This window comes from Pipra filicauda, unplaced genomic scaffold, assembly GCF_003945595.2.
Source record: "Pipra filicauda isolate LSUMZ 115617 unplaced genomic scaffold, ASM394559v2 scaffold111_size4109106_pilon, whole genome shotgun sequence".
Classification (NCBI taxonomy): Eukaryota; Metazoa; Chordata; class Aves; order Passeriformes; family Pipridae; genus Pipra; species Pipra filicauda.
The window spans coordinates 927,972-945,151 of record NW_024103563.1 but is presented as its reverse complement, the minus strand read 5'-3'; the positions used below and the strand labels follow the sequence as shown (position 1 = coordinate 945,151).

General features: G+C 37.0%; 1 protein-coding gene across 1 annotated transcript in view; it reads right to left on the bottom strand.

The window, feature by feature from the left end:
• Positions 1-3,448: 3,448 nt before the first annotated feature.
• Positions 3,449-17,180, bottom strand: part of CCSER1 (coiled-coil serine rich protein 1) — a 637,592-nt gene continuing 623,860 nt past the window's right edge. The window contains exon 11 of the mRNA XM_027731767.2: positions 3,449-3,620. Within this exon, the coding sequence (XP_027587568.2) occupies positions 3,535-3,620 (86 nt within the window). The 3' untranslated portion in view covers positions 3,449-3,534. The remainder of the gene's footprint in view (positions 3,621-17,180) is intronic.

Sequence of the window (17,180 nt, the reverse complement as noted above, 5' to 3'; positions counted from 1 at the left end):
TTTCCTTCCATCTCAATAATTTATGACCAGGGCTGGCTCTAGTCTGTTATTGTACCTTATAAACATGTCCTGTAGAAGCACTCTAGTAAGGGAAGTAAGGATAAGTCTAGAGATGATAAGCCATTTCAGGTGTGGCTCCATCAAATTACTAAAAAAATATTTAGGGCACAGGTCTGAGGTTCCTTTTGCCAAGCGATTTTTTTAAAAAATGGGACGGACATTGCTTCAAATGGATAGACTATTTCTTTGGGGATTTCTTCCTCCTTAAATTGCCCTCTATCACACTAAAAGACATGGAACTAACAAGAAGTAATTTTAAGCAGAAACTTTGCAGTTATGCTTTGTTGTACAGAAACAGAAAATAAAAAAAAGGGAAAAAAGGTACATCCATGCAAAAAAAATAATAAATGCCTTTTCCCCCTGGTGTCATGTCTTTGGATATGTACAGCCTTGGAGAAATGTATAAATCATTTTATACATGGAACTCTTAAAAAACTAGAGATTTTTAGTACAAAGGAATCAGTTCACTTCAAGAATGTCCACATGCTGTTGCTTTATGTTGCTTTACTATATACACAAGAGGATCAAAGAAAGGACCTCTGTTTTACAGTTACTGCTGTACTATACATTAACATGTGGCTAATACCCTTCTCTGGGTGAGATTTACACTTAGTATTACAAATAACATAACAATGCTGAAAATACTGATACAAAACAGCTTCAAGATGACATTTTAAAAATATCCCTCACTTTCATTGAACAGTTTTCTCCAGTTTTTTTTAAGTTTTCAGCTCTATAAAAGATTCTCCAAGAAAATAGTAGCATTTAAAATGTTTTTTTTGAAATTCATAGATGGATTTTTTTAAATAAAGTGTAATCCAAAAGTCCATTTTTCCAGGAAATAAACAACTGTAGTACATAAGCTATGGTTTGGTTTTGGTTTCTTTGTGGTTCGGTTTTTTTGTTTTTTTTTTGGAGGGGTGTGCGTTTTTTTCTTTTTTTTTTTTTTTTTTAAATGTAGTATAGTACATTTGTATCCTGGAAAAAAAAATCCTTGATTACAGCATATGTTTAATTTATTTACAGATCTGAAATATAATTGCACACATCAACTTTTGAGATGAGCAAGACTGAAATGAGTTGTTAGTAAGAATCAACTGTCCTCTGAATCTACCATGACATTAAGAGATTGCTCAGAACAGAAAGTGATTCTGAGTAGTGAAATTCTCTTACTATTATTTTTAATTTTTTTCGGTAGACTTTAAATTATGAGTTGCAATGCAGAACTGGGAGTCTCAAATACCCATAGTTAATTCGGTCAAGCTGTGTTTGCAATTTTTTGCACATTCTGTTTTGGCAGTAGCAATGTACACATGAACATGAAGAATTTTGGCAAATATTTGTCTTCATTCTTATGTATCCATCTCTGGATACTCAAAATTATCACTACAGAATATTTAGACAAAACCTGCTCTCTTCAACATCAGATAATGTAATAAAATCTGCTCTAACCAAAATAAAATCCTCAATAAACAGAAGCCGGAAATTTCAGGCTGCTGAAGTCACTTTGCAGAATATCTGCCAAGCTCATAGTCTATTTTTTTCTTAATCTACCCAATCCTTGTGTTAATCCTAATATTAAGTAGTGAAGCAGATATATTTAACACTAGGTAAAATTGGATCATTAATTCATTTTACATGCTCTATGTGACTTACCTTTCAAAAGTTACAGATTTTTAGTGGCTATAAAAACTTTGTTTTTCATTATATGCTATTTCTGTTAAGTCGCACTGCCCTGCTTCTTTGTGTGAGAATGTGCTGCACCCTTGGCTTTCTTAATCACCAGTTAAGAGAGAGGGGACTTGTCCCAGATCTGCCTCAATTGTACTTAAATGTACCAGATTATTTATAAACTACTAGCTGTATCTCCTTCTACAATTCAAACAGAGTACCCTCCATCGGAGAGATTGTAAACTAAGTGTCATGTTTAGTATATGCCACATGTTTAGAGTAACTTGACTCAGATGCCTGTTTTCAGGCCTTCTGAGAGGGGAAAACCAGATCTTTTGCTACTGGCAGGTCTGCAAGTTCTATGGTGTGATCAGATGATTTCATACCCCTGTGAGACCAGGCATTAAATTAACCTCACTTTTGTGTAATATGTCAAGACTAGCAAACCTGCTGAGTTGGTATAAACCGGGTTCTTAAGTACAGATGACACAGCCTATAGAAATTTCGACTTATGCAGGTAATTTGGCCTGGGTAATAAGACTTGTCTTTTGTCTTTCATCCATTTTTGGTTCGGGAAGTGAAATGAAACTATAGGATGCATTATATAGCAGAATGTCACACTGCATCATGAGTGATACAGTGCCTGTAAAGCACAACTTGACATGTCCTCATAGAACAGAAACACCTGAAGAAATGTTGCTAAATCAAGGTGGGAGGAAGGAAGGGAAGGTTGAGGAACCAAGCTGACATTCTCATTGGGACTCAATTACTGACTTGAAAACCTGGCAAGTCTCTATGGACCTTGCTGTTAAAGGAAAATCACTCATCTCTACTGTGGCATGAGGCACTCATAGAACACATACAGCAGGAAGTGGTAACACACCTCTACAAGTCAGAAAATTTCACTGTATTAAAAAAAAAAATAACGTAAAAAGAGGGTCCTTAAAGATTTCTGACTCCTTATTTCCCTAGTCTCTATAAAATTCAAGAAGGTTTACTAATTATTATCTATTCATTCCTCACATCTACTTTAACAGTAATATCATTAAACATACATGATATTATTTAAGATCATCTTCTAGAACTTTCAGGAATGATAGTGACTTATAGAGGGGAAAAAATAGTTTGCCAATATTGGACTAGCAGTGCCAGCCAAATGGTCCCATTTATTATATCCATGGTGACTTCCACATGACAAATCAGGCTAGTTATTTAACAATTTAGTTCATCCTTTTACCTCATTCCCAGATGGGAAAGTATGGAACCTACAGACAATGCTAAATTTTTACTTTATTTTTTTCACATGAAAGTAGCAACAGATGAGAAGTGAAGACTGAGTTCTAGGCGAGCTTATTCTCCTCCTTAATCACCTCTCCTTCCATGGCAAGAATATAAGCACCTTGTTAGCCATCTTGTTGACCTAAAGTCTGTAGCTCTGCTGTGTGTAAATTGTGGTGGAGAAAAACATTTTTCCTGCTATACATGTGTAAAGAGATGGGTCCCCTCGGAGGCTGTCCAAGTCTCCCTGTGAAGGTGGTGTGCTGCCGAGGTACAGCAATTTGGTCTTTTGGAGCCCCTGAGAACATTGGATAGCTGTCTGCCTTGGATGCTGGCTTTTCTGTACTCGGTGCTGTGATAGCCAAACCATTCTGGGTGACCTCTGAAGCGAGGGTTTCATACGTGCCTCTAGTATGCTTGATGACTTCCACGATCTCCTTCTCTTTTAGCAGGTTACTCAGACACAAATTAGACAGCTGACAGCTCTTGCTTTCATAGGCTGCTGCTTGGTTGCCTGACGGGTGTCTAAAAGGGTCCTCGGTGGGAGTATGTGCTGACTTTCTGTCCCTTGTGCTGAGATTTTGGCTCACCATTCTGATTGGATATGTAGTCTGGGGAAACAAGACAAAACAAAAGTCTTAGTAAAGAACACAGTAGAAAAATGGTGTGGAGTATATAAAACACTCCTCACTACACATTTCTGTAGACCCAGCACATGGGTCTGGCAGACTAAAATGAAAGACGACTCTCAACTGCTGGTAAAACTTCCAAGGCACTGCCAGCATAAAATAAAAGTACTGTTCATTCATATTTAACAGCATTAACATTGACAAATGCTTACTACAGGTAATGATTTAGGCATTTTCTTTAAAAAAACATAGTTTAGATCAAAGGAGGATAATTTTTTTTCAGAACATAAAAACTGGATAAAAATTTTCCTTAAACTGTAAACAGATTTTCAAAAGCATTTCATATGATGAAACAAGGAGAATTTTCATTGCATACAGTTCAAGACTTAATACTCTCAAATGCTTACAAAATCTAAAGAACATGTTTTATAAAGATCTTCATGCCTTGGTTAAGCTTAGAGCATGCTCAGTTCTTATTGTCCCTTGAATCCAGGTGGTTTGTTGCATATTTACAAGTCAAATACAGAGCAATAATTTTATTTCAGCTGCCCAGTAAAAATACAGTGTAAGACGGATTCCAGCATGTTACCAACTTCTGATGCTGTGTAATCATGCATGCATTTGATTTTGTTTAGGTGATGGTAATCTATCTGTACATGACAATGATCACTGCAAATTTTCAGCGTGTAACTAGTGTAATACTTCATATTGTCCTCCACAGAACACCTGACTGAGAACGAGGTGATGGTGTACTTTCCCTGGTTAAAGCAACTAGTTAATCTGCAACAAAGGTCCAATTTGACTCCATATAGGTTTTCTGCAACAGAACTCTAAATGGACATAGTAGCATTCTTGACATTTACATTAATATATGAGCTCTGACATTGCAAAACAAAGCTGAGAGAAGAAAAAATACTACCAAGCCTTGCAACAATATTTTCCTAAAAATATTTCAGGATGTTTCCCTGATTCTATAGGAAACTTGGATATATTGTTTCAGAATGAATTGTATCACTTCACATGCATTTCTATTTTAAGCAACACAGAAGAATGATACAGTCAATACTGACAGCTTAAATCCTTTTTTTAGTGTAGGCAGGCTAATGGTCATGATTTTACAGGTTTGGATGCAAGGATTGCAGGGCATTTTAGGCATCAGAGATAATACTTCAAAAAATTATTAGTACTGGACCATCAATTTTTTTCCACTTTATTCAGTGCTGGTTGCATCCAGATTCATAAATGGGAGTAGAACACTTCTGGAAAACATTAGTTCAGTGTTTATGCTTACTGGACATAGATGATGAAATGAAATTCCATTTGATTACTAGGGAATCATTCTTGGGGGAACCTGTCTATAAGTTCAATCTTTTTTAACAGTTAATTTATCTATCTATCTAGCTATCTTTCTTTCTTTCTTTAATGCAGTAAATAAAATCTTCCTACTTTGACAAAAGAGTCAAATTTAATGCCCTGCCAAAAATCCCTGCATTTATTGTAAGGGAATGTTTCTGGAGTTACCATATGTCACCCTATGCCCTCTGACAACCTAAAAATTGATACAAAACCTTAGAGGAAGCTTACGGTGGGACTTCTAGTCTATTCTCTGGATTTAAGTCTATTCTTTCTCTCTCTCTCTCTCTGCCATGGAAATGATGAAAGAATTGCTGTTTGATCTTGAATACCTGTTTATGTCTCCAAAGAATGCTGTCAAGCAACCCCTTAATCTTCTCTGCTCTAGAATAAAAAAATACCATGTTGATTTTTTCTCATAGGACTCATCTGCTAGACTATGAGTCATTCACATTTGTCTTCTCTGTTTGTCTTCTCTATACATTCCCTTCAGTAATTCCACCATTTTTTACTTTAGGCATAAGGCCCAAGAGTACAGTACTCAAGGCAATCCCACACCATTATGAAGCAGAAGAAGCACTATTAATCCTAGGAAGGACTTCTTCATCTGCTTCCTTTAATTACTCCAGTATGAGATTAGTAATTTCATTTGGCAACAGCATGAAATTGTTCACTCGTTCATCTGGTTGTCCACAATAGTTCCGTGATTTTTTTCTACAAAATTATTTATAAGTTCAGCTGATTATTGTCACTTAGACAAAATACCTAATCTGTCTATGTTGAATTTCATAATTTTTCCTTTGATCTTTAATGTATCAAGATAATTCTGAATTCCAGTTTTATCTATTAATCTATTTTCCATCCCACTCAACTTCAGGTAAGCTATAAATTTAATAAGAATAATCTCTAGTCCATCATTCTGGTAGTAAATGAATAGTATTAAACTCTATAAACCCCTACTTACTATAGCCTTTTCTTTTAATACTGGGCTATTGGTAAGTAATTTCGAAGGACAGTTTTCCAATTTATGGAAATCATAATCTTCTCCCAAAACTCACAAAAATAGACACTGATATTGCAGATTGTTCAGTATATACTTGTTTTAATAAAAACACCTCAAAGCTTGTAGTGGTCTTATACACTACTCAGTAAAAAGTCTAGGAATTAAGAACCATTTCATTCTTTACAGCTGCTACTGATGTGCCATCAAAAGCATGTAATGAATCTGTTTAATCAGTAAATATCCCTATTCAATCAGATTACTCAGTCATAAGCAGCATGACATGTGAATAACCAGAGTTTAAACATGTTGCTGTAGACCTTTGTGGCTTTAGCTACACAGGTCCCTTCTAGTGAGAAGCATGATCACTGCTAGAAGTCTTGGATACAAGTTGTCTTATAATCTTAAGAATTTCTAAGCTGTCACTCTTGCCTCTTGAAATAGAATAAAAAATAAAAACTTGTAGGGAAAAAATTCTTGTGAAATTATTTGTACTGACAAGGAAGGTTTTAAAGTAAATAGAGAAGAATCAACTGATCTTGAAAATAAAAACTGCAGCAGCATGTTCAAAGCAAGGCATACTGTTGAAACTGGGTACCAGTAACAGGTCAAGGCATGATTACATGATTTTTTTATACTGCTTTTTAACTTGATCTTGATGAAATGCTGTTATGAATATCTGGCACTGTGGTGTTTCTTTGCTCTTCCTTATCAAGGTTATATTTCACATGAAATATTTTCAATTTAGAAAATAAATGCTGGTTTGTAGGTCTACAAAATACTTGCTTCTGGTTCCTGGGCAATGGGGGGAGAAAGTTTGTGTGTATGTATCAATAAATATTTAATAATATAGATATGGTTAGGGAATCTCTTAGTTTTGTGAAGCTGTAACTTGCTGAAATTCCTCTTCTATTGAATAATTAAACAAATACCAGGTGATGACAAATTAAGACTAATTCATCTAAATTTTAAAATAGCAAAAGTAATTCAGAATATGCCATCAGTACCCTAAGACATTGGTTTGGCCACATCCCCAGCAATAAGATAACAAGATGGTTAACAAGGAGAGACAGAATCATTCTATCAGATGCATAGTTAGAGATCAAATGAGCAGAGATTTTAACAGAAACACTCCCAAACCCAATACTATCATTTTTATCTATGAAAAAATTACTGAAGAATAGCTTCCAATCAGTGATCAAATGGGAGTCAAAGTCAATAATAAATCCTCTCCCCTCTCTTCACACAAATAACATTATTCTCCCTCCAAAATATTGATAAAAAGTCCAATGCAGGTTTGATCTTAATGCAAGTAATTTTTTGCTATCATTCTAACATTTTTATAAAATTCACAGCATACAGAATTAAAATTATTTGTATGTTCTTGTTCATTTGATGAATTCAGATAATTTAGCTTGAAAGAATACAATCCAATTGGGTTTTCTTGCTGGTCCATTCTACAGTTATTTAGGATCCTTATGAACTAGTCAGAATGAGAAAAATGTCCCAGAATGAAATGTACAAAAGTAAAAAACCACACATGCCATACCAACAACAACAAAAAAGTTGGACAAACTTAAACCATTTATTTTTAACCTATTTCTCCTTATCTTCCTGTAAACGTTTAATGCAAAATTTTTTGCAATGAACTTTTAGCTACCAACTGCGTTCTATGAGCATTAGACATGAGCGAGCAAAGCCACAATCCCAATGCATCTGTTTGCCAATTTGAAGGCTGAGTCCTTGTCCAAAGCTGAAGGTGGCTTCATGCCAGTCGTGCTCCAGCCTAGCCTAGAGCAGCTGCAGTGCTGCTGTAAACTGCTGCTTGGCTGTGCTCCAAGGAGCCGATCTGCCAGCTGGTGACTGCTGAAGCAAAAAATCCATTCATCTCTTTCCCTTTTATTTTTCAGTAGCTCAGCTAGAACCAACAACTTCTCTGCCCCAGAAATCCCCAATGCCACTCTATAGTCTGCCTAACTGTGGGCCCAGGAAATGGGTTGCAATTAGGATGCAAATGGGGCTGTGAAATTTCTTTCAAAAGTGTCCCATTTTAAATATATGCAGAGGGGAAAAAAAAGGCCTCCTTTGTTGTTTCAAATATGTCTTAACCTTTAAGAAAACATCTGGATTTGAATTTCCTGATCATATTAAACACATACAGACAAAAAGTGCATGCTTCATGCCTGACTCTATTTCTCAAAAAGAAAACAAAAAAGGGTTTTATTAAAATCTGATTGGCTGTAAAATTTTGATAGGTTTGTATCATGATCAGTTATGTTTTAAGGCACATATATGTGAGAAATATCAAAATATTTTAGGTTTGATTATTCCACACTGCCGCTAAATACATCAATATTAAATCAAAATGAGAACTTAATATTCTTAAAATACCTTTTCCATACATTTTTTTGAGGGTTCCTCTGTGATTGTCATTCTAGTAACTTTTTCTAATATTAGGAAAAAACTCAAGCCCCCTCAATGACCCATCACGAAGTAAAGAAAATGTACTACTCTCAGAGAAAGCTCCAGAATAAGACATTACAAACAAAACACTGTAGTCATTCATCACTTTCCATTTTCAAACCCAATGAGTGAAATCTGACAAGAGTTAACAACAAGACAATAGTGCTGCAGGACATTCCAAAATGAATATTGTTTCTGACTGTCTTGTGATAAAGTACTAATAAAAAATGACAGGAAAAGACATGAATTACAAAAACACCCCAAAAAGGGTGCAGATTTTTAAAATGTCTGTGCCCAGAGGCACCTGGGAGTCTTAGATGCCTATAATGTAATTCTTTCAAACAGAGCAGCTTTCTTAAATACATCATTCTGACAGCAGGCATAGAGAATAAAAACAAACAAAATACTCCCTCATCAGCCTACCCACTGCACCCTAACAACCAAACAGTGGTGTATTCGAAGAACGTGGTTTTATCACCCCAAAGGATTTTTGCTTTCAGAGGTGTTAATGGAAGCACACAAGAGAAAGCAATTATTCTCACAGAAACCTGAAAACTTTTTGGATTCCGTCATGTTTTCTACTGCTTAATAATTTTGTATTTGCAGATATGCGAGGAACTAAAATGTTTTTTCCAATGTAGTATTATCTATACAGCCCAGCATGGCTCACTTGGCCCCTGTCAGGTCTCAACTGGACTGCAGCACCTTCTGCTGAACTGTCTCCACTTGCGGCCTAGCCCAGAATTCATAAAATATAAAGCAACATAAAGGAGTCCAGAAACAAAACAAGGTGCTATAGCTCTGTATTTCTTTGAAGGATGGAAAGGATTAAGCCCTGCACGACGGTTTTGAATTTATATCCCTTCAGATGCCTTTCGCAGTTCTGATAGTTTATATAAGTGAAGATCTAATTTACCAAAACACAGGTTAACTCAGTACTTTGGTATGCCACATCTGTCACTATGTCAGCTCCTTAATTTCTACACGTCCTCACTTTTGTGCTTACCAGCTTCCAGCCTAGAGATGATCCAATACAAAATGTAATTTAGCTGCTGCAGGTAATTGTTCTTCATTCAAGACTCTTAAAAAGCACTCACTCTTATTGATTTCAGTAGCACCTGAACTGAGAGAGTGGCTTTTACAATCCAGACCTGCATATATTGAACATCTCGTGCTGCCTTCTGGCAACATGTGACACATGAAAGGAAGAAAGCAAGCCCAGTGTATCAAAATAAGTCATGGACTAGTATCAACAGGTTATGGGTAAGAATCAGCTGCTGATCAATCTGACAGCTCTGCCATTGTCCATTATAAAATGAATGCAGTCAACATAGATCAGATACGTTTCTCTTTCTGCCTTTCAAACACCTTCATTTACTTACTGAAAGCAAAAATTATGGCATGCTAAAATTCATGCCTCTTTGCCATAAGGCCATTTAAACAAACAGGCAAATTGAATAAAAGTGAACTATAGTAAGCTAATGTCCAAAAATAATTTTCTGGTAGTGGTGATACAGTGAGATAAGTAACTGACTGAGGGCTTACATAAGATATTCATTTTCCCATAACATAGAATTATCCTTGAAAAATTTTATTTATGTAAGTAATAATGCACAGTTAAGGCAACAAGGTGTAAAATGATGTAATGCTGTTTTATAAAGAAGGAAGAAAACACTTGCAAAAATTCCCATTAATTTCTAGTAACATAGAGTAAATCACTACTCTGCATTCTCTATACTGCATTTCAAGGGTTAACTGGAAGATTTTTCTCATTAGTAAATCTAAGAGAAAAATTTGTGTTTTATAGCAAATACTAGCTCCCCCATCTCCAGCAATTCTCATAATACCTCTGCCTCTACTGAAGCCTTTTACATCTCTTTTTACTGATCTTCTATCCCCCCAGCTTCTTTGGGTAGACATAGCTATGGCAGCCAACTATGATGAAAATCTCTTCATTAAGCTCTTTTTATGCACAGGCTCCACCTCTGTTTACAGGCAGCAGAGTCCAGAGAAAGATGCCCAAGTCAAGCTTGCCCATGGAACCTTCGAGGTTCCACCAAAGGAGACTGGATAGGTCCCATGTTCATGCAGCACTTTGGGTCTCATTATTTCTGTGCAACCCAAGAAATTATGGCCTCTTGTGCCATGCTTTTAGCTACAGTCATATAGAAAGTCACAAGTGTCTGCAGTTAAGGTCCTCTTTTGCATAACTGATGCAAAATGAACAAACAGAAAATGCAGAAGTGGATTCATGGGAACACCAGGGTCACTTCAAAAGACCACAGTTCGTGCAGTGTGGGCAGTGAAGTATGACACAAAGGTCCTGAGGAAACACTAAGGGAGTTTGCTCTGGAATTACAATCAGGAAAACTGGACAAGTGCTAATTAGCCCTTCTGAAAGAATGTGCTATTCAGCTGACATTTATTGCTATGCTAACACAGGTGTTCTGGCTTTGCAAGCCAAACTAGTATTTCTATACAGCATTTGATGTGCTCTGTAGACGTAATTTGTTAAAGGATCTCTGCCTTGTGCCTTACCTATTTTATTGATGACCATAGCCTGAAAGCTATGAAGTCCATTTCTATCTCCTTACATTTTAGAACTGTGTATAGTTGGTGGTGATAGAAAATTTCCCTGTGTAATTTCAAACAAACCAAGTTTCACATAGGTAAGATAACCCATCAGATAAGTACATAAAACAGTCTCTGCCTATGCCAGCAGCTTACACAAAAGAAGAAAAATATTTCATAGCATTTTTATTGTACGTCTACAAGAGTCCATTCAATTCAGATCTCTTTAAACCAGATTGTGCAGGGCAGTGTTCATTACAAGACATACTACTTAGTGTTCAGGAAAATGAACTCCAACAAGGTAAATACTATTTCATATATTTCATGTATTTTAAGGCCAGAAAAACCTGTTACAATCACCTTGTCTGACCTTCTCTGCAGTCAAAGCCATAGATTTCTCTTGGTGAAATCAAGTAATCCAAAAGAGGGAGCAGAACTACAACATAATTTAGAATGTACGGAGAATTAACGGAGAATGTATTTTATTTCTTCTTAATCCACTAAAATATTTTATAGCAATGCTATCCAGGTCCTTACTGGAAATGTTGCTATATTCTGGTAACAAATCCTAAATTAGTAGTTGAACATACTGCTGCTGACAAAACTGCTGCTAGGAGATAGTGTCTCTGCAGAGCAGAGGGGACTAGTGTCTAAGACATTTATGTATACACAGTTCTTGGAGAAAGTGCTGGTTGGATTTGGAGCTATCCCTGTCTGGAGAAATTTTGGGTCATTTAAGTAGTTATATATATGATGTGAAGGTTCTAGTCTCTTACTGTACATGATTATACAGGATGCATGACCATGAGGACCCCAATACAGCCTGCAAAGTTAGAGAGCCCAACACTTCACAAAAGCCTGATAGCACCAAGATTCTTACTTGAATCTTAAAAAACCCCTTCCTTTCCATCTTACTTCCTTGGAAACATGCAAAAAAATAATGCAGGTATTTCAAAACATTCACCATATTAGCTCCTTATTTCCTTCAGCAAAACTATATCACACAAACTTAGCAAGGGAAAATGAACAAAAGAAAACAAAACCAAAAATAAGCATCAACTGAAATGTCTTATTTTGCCTTTCTTTTTATGAGAACCAACACCAAGAAATTTGTCAAAAATACTGAAATATTGGATTCTACTTCTCTATTCCTATGCCTAGCTTAGGGATGGTTAGCAACATGATATTTCATACTATATTTCCAACTTTTTGTAATAAAGCACATGAGAAGGCATTTAGCTACTGCCCATTGCAGCATACCCTTTCTCTGTAAGAGTGTACATTTACATTTTCTTTTCTTTACAGTCCAAACTGTGGGTTTCTCACTTGGGAAAAAAAAAGTAATAGAAGATAATTTGCTCGCTTGGGTTTATGGGCTCAAGGGGATCTCATTGATGTGTACAAACACCAGAAGGGAGGGTGCAAACACAATGTAGCCGGGCTCTTTCTAGTGGTGCTCTGTGACAGGACCAGAGTCAACGGGCACAAATGGAAACACAGGAGGCTCCCTCTGAACGTCAGGAAACACTTCACTGTGAGGGTAACTGAGCACTGGCACAGGTCACCCAGGGAAGTTTTGGAGTCTCCATCCTTGGAAAAAAGCTGTCAAAAGCCATCTGGACATTATCCTGGGCAACAAGCTCTAGGTGGCCCTGATTGAGTGGGGGGTTTCGACAGAATGATCTGCCAACCTCAGCCACGCTGTGCCTTGTGAGACTGAGATCCAATTACGAGAACAAGTGAGAGGCAAAAGACTGAACAGAATAGGGGTTAGGAAGTTACATACACATAAAATCTGCAACTCACTTTCTACTTTTGCTTTTTATTTACATCCTATCACCGGGACTGAAGTCCCAGTGCATTGGTCCTAAATCTGGCAAGGAACACAAATTTTTCCAAGAGGTGTGTCCTTTGACCAGCTTAAGTGGCATGACCTGCATGGCTTGCCACTCAAGCAACAAAGAGCTCTCAAGGCACCCTCAAGAGGAGAGATCTCTGGTCTGACCATCAGATTTTCTGCGGTAAACTGAAATCCCTGTGGTGCTGAATTCCTCTATTTTGTAGCATTTATTAGTGTTACAAATATTCTTAGTGTTCTCCCTCATCAGCCAAAACAGCACTGTTTTAAAACTGTCATCTACCTAAAAAGGATACATTTAATCTTATCCATGTACAATGAACCTGCCTTTTGTTTGAGACTACCAACACTTAAACTGGCTAAAAATTTGGCCAGTGTAGCTAAAAAGACACCGTGCTTCAACTCAGGGAAGTTGGAAGCATGGTAGCAAAACTTTGCACACAGACAACAAAGCTGTCTAAGGCAGCATTCCAGACACTCCAATTAACTGTACACTGAAAGCTAAAAGATGAGCAATGTTTGAAATTCATGAAGGAGGACAATGTGCATGCACATACTCACACACACCCTGAGGACTGATAAAAGATAGTCTCAGATTTGACTGACATCCATCAACTCCTAAAGGCCTATAAAGCACACACAAACAACTCCCCAGAATATTCCAACAGCACACCTGAAGTAGGCTGTGTAGGCTATGCTTACAATGCACAGGTGCTCATTATTTAGGAGGGGATATCTTACAAGCTGCCTATCTCACCTCTGGGTTTCTGCCTCTCAGCCATTGGCAAATTGCTCCCCTTGCTTTTGCAAACCTTGCAGGAAACAGGGAATACTCTATAATTCAGGGCACATACCAACTCTGCTGCTTCCAGGCGTTCAGCTAGTGCATGTCATCTACCTTTCAGTCTTTTAAACACAATCTCTGCTGTGATCTGGAAGATGCCTAGACACTAGTTTGGCAGTTCTTTGCTCTGGTCCCAAAGTAAAACCCTTCCTCTGTGGGAAGCTGTGGAAAGAGAGATTAAGCAGGGTGTTCTGGAGTAAAAACAACTATGCTGATGACTATACTACTAGGTATGCTGAAAAAGCACTCTTGTCTCATTAGGAATATCAAGTAGAAATTTTGAGAACCCCAGCTCACAAACATTTTCCTATCAGCCAGAAGTAAATATGATGAATCAAGTAGGTTTTGGGCATTAGAGCACACTGGAGCACAACTCAGCATATTTGTCCTAACATATATCTAATCTACTGCTGCCAGAATAGTCCTAAAATTACATTTCCCTGCAACTGGCTGAGCAATTGCACGGAGAGCCTCTAGTAACCTCAGGAAGTCTGGCAAACAGTAGGACACCCACCAACTGCTACCTGCCACATGCAATAAGCAGCACAAAGCCACCCTGTCAGAGCAGTCTCAACAGTTCACCTCCCGAGGCCAAACAGGTTAACAGCTGACTCCTGGCTTTTCATGTAGGAATAATTACACACTTCTCAGCAGACAAACTCTCATGCTGATATCTGCCTGCATAGTGCTAGGGAAGGAAATGAAATGAAGAAGCTCTACATGCACAAGATCTACCTGATCACCCCAAACTTGCAACACAGGTTTGTTTTTTTTTTTTCCCGCCCACAGTTATTCCTTAGTGCACAGTACATTCCTTAGTGCTTTGGGAAAACTCATGTTCAAGCAGCAACACTGCTTCGTCTTTCTCTTCCTTGTCCTTCTCTTTTTCCATTTCCTCATTTTCCTGGAGGAGCAGCTACAAGAAAGAAGATCTTAGAGCATACAGTTGCTTCTAAGCCAAAAATCAATCTATCCAACAGCCACAGTGACAATACGTCAAATAATGAGAACAGAAAATGTTGAACGTGCCCGAGTGCCGGGCTGTAGTGCAGAGAACTGTTCCTGCCCCGAGCTCCAAAGAATTTTAACATGCCTGCCAGAAGAGGAGGAGACTCTCAAAGTGGGAGTCATACTCTTTCTGAAAGCTTGACTAGTGTCATGACACTCTGTGATTCCCTTTCCTTGAACTATCCTGAAATGTGGGCAACACACAAACGCTTGAAATCCTTTCACAAGATGCAGCGATACATGGTGTAATTGTATTGCAAACTGATTTTGAATTGAAATGGGGATATTAACTTTTCAGACTGTTTCTCTTTAGATTCAGAAACACATGTGTTAGACAATAAATAGGAAGTGGCTGCTATGTAGAAAGAAAAGCACTCTCCTTTTAGTACCTGAAGAGGAATGCTGAAAGTGTATGTGAATACCAATCTTTACACAGGAACAAAAATGCATTCCATGCCAATACAAAAATGAAACTGCTTCTCAACAGCAGAAATGTAGGTTCTCCTTTCTCTTCAGAAATTATTTAATTGAAAAATAGTCTGCATGTAACACCTTTCATTTCCAGATAGAGTACCACTGCTTTGAAATCTTAATAGTGGATTTAACAAAATTTATACTATAAGTTCAACAAGCATCCTTATGAGAACCTCTAACCAGAGTGACTCATGATAACTTTTCATTAATATTAAAACACATCCTCCTGAAAGCCCTAATAAGGGTGTCTAATATTTTCTTTTTCTTTTTTTTTTTTTTACCTGATAACAGTCACTAAGCTTTATTTTAATAGAGTTTAAATATCACAATATCCCCTTAAATAACATCAAGCAGATTTATATGTTCACATAAAGGAAAATAAAATAAAAACTATATCTACAGTACAAACTTCTCTTTCTATGCTTAGTGTATATTTACACAGAAAAAATATTACTGAATATTATTTAAGGTCCTATTTAATGAAAATATCTTTACTTTCTTCCAAGAAGCTTTTAATATTAAATAGTGTTCAAACAATATTGCCTATAACAAATCTCACAAATGCAGAGAAGGAAAGAACTTGCATAGATATTAAAATGCACAAAGTTAAAAAAAAAAGCCCTCGTGAAGAAACCTGCAAATTCCTCACCCACAAGAAATGTAAGAACAAACAGGTCAGGTCACGTTGCACACAGGTAATATTTTCTAAAATGTTGCTAGAAATGGTGAAGTGATGTACTGGCTTAATTTGACCATCTCTATGTATATATAGCCAGTGTAAATGTGAAATAAAAAGCACACTAAATCTAACTAGCCCACAATGCCATAAACAATACCTATTATACGTTATTTCATTCTCTCGGGGAAAGAAATATATGGTAATTTGCTAAGCTATTTTCACTTCATTCTTAACATTTATGGCTATTACTAGTAAAAAGAAACAACAGCTTGACTTTTTAGCATGCAAAATGCTAGATCTGAAAAAGACATATAAAAGAAAAATATATGCAGCTTCTCACTTGTACTGTGTCAGCAAAGTCTTTAACTAGGTATTCTAGGTAGAGTTTGCTAATTATAGGTGATTTCTGGTTCTTACAAATTATCATGGGAAGACAAGGAAATGAGGAAGGAGAATTCGAGAATTTATGGGAGTGTGGCACTAAAAAAAACCCCTAATGTCCCTACTTTGCCAATGCTTTGCATGTGAATTATGACAAACCACAGTATTAGAAAGCCTAATTCAGAAATGCCCCATATTTAAAAGCTGTGTCTATTCAGACTGTATATTCCTGTGTTTAACTCTGGTCATTACTGCTTTGTTCTCAAATATGAGGCTGTAACAGGATGTCTACACTTCAGGGAATCACCTCAAGCTCATACTAAAAAGAAGGGTATAAATCCACGGAGAATTATTTAAACTTCTACCCTGGGGGCCTGGGTTCTCTAGAGAATATTTCTCTTGGGAACTACACTTTTTAATATTGTATCAAATAAAATGGCCACTGCTATGCTAGACAATATGGGGCAGAACCCTCTGTGTGCAAAACTTACCCCACTATATTAAGTTTTGTACCTCTGTCATCTTTACTGTTTAACTTGATGCAGCCATCCCTGCCTGTTAATTCCCTTGTGCCAGTGTCTGGGTTTGAGTGGCTATGCAGTGAATTAAATAAGGAAGCTGGTGTGACTGAAAACTACATCTTTCAAATCTCTCTATATGTGGAAAGTTATTTTTCAACAAGAACAGTTCACTGATCAAATGCTTTTTAGTCACACAAGAAAAGCAGCCAGAACAATCATCCAAAGAGGAAGACGGAGACCAAGATTTTCTTTCTCTCTCTTTTCTTTTTTTCTTTTTTTTTTAATGAGAGGGCAGCAATGTGGCAACTGAAAGCGGGTTATGCAAAAAAACTTGGTGGGGATCCATCTCCTCCTCTGCCTGAGCTCTGCTGCCAGATGCAGAGCACTTCT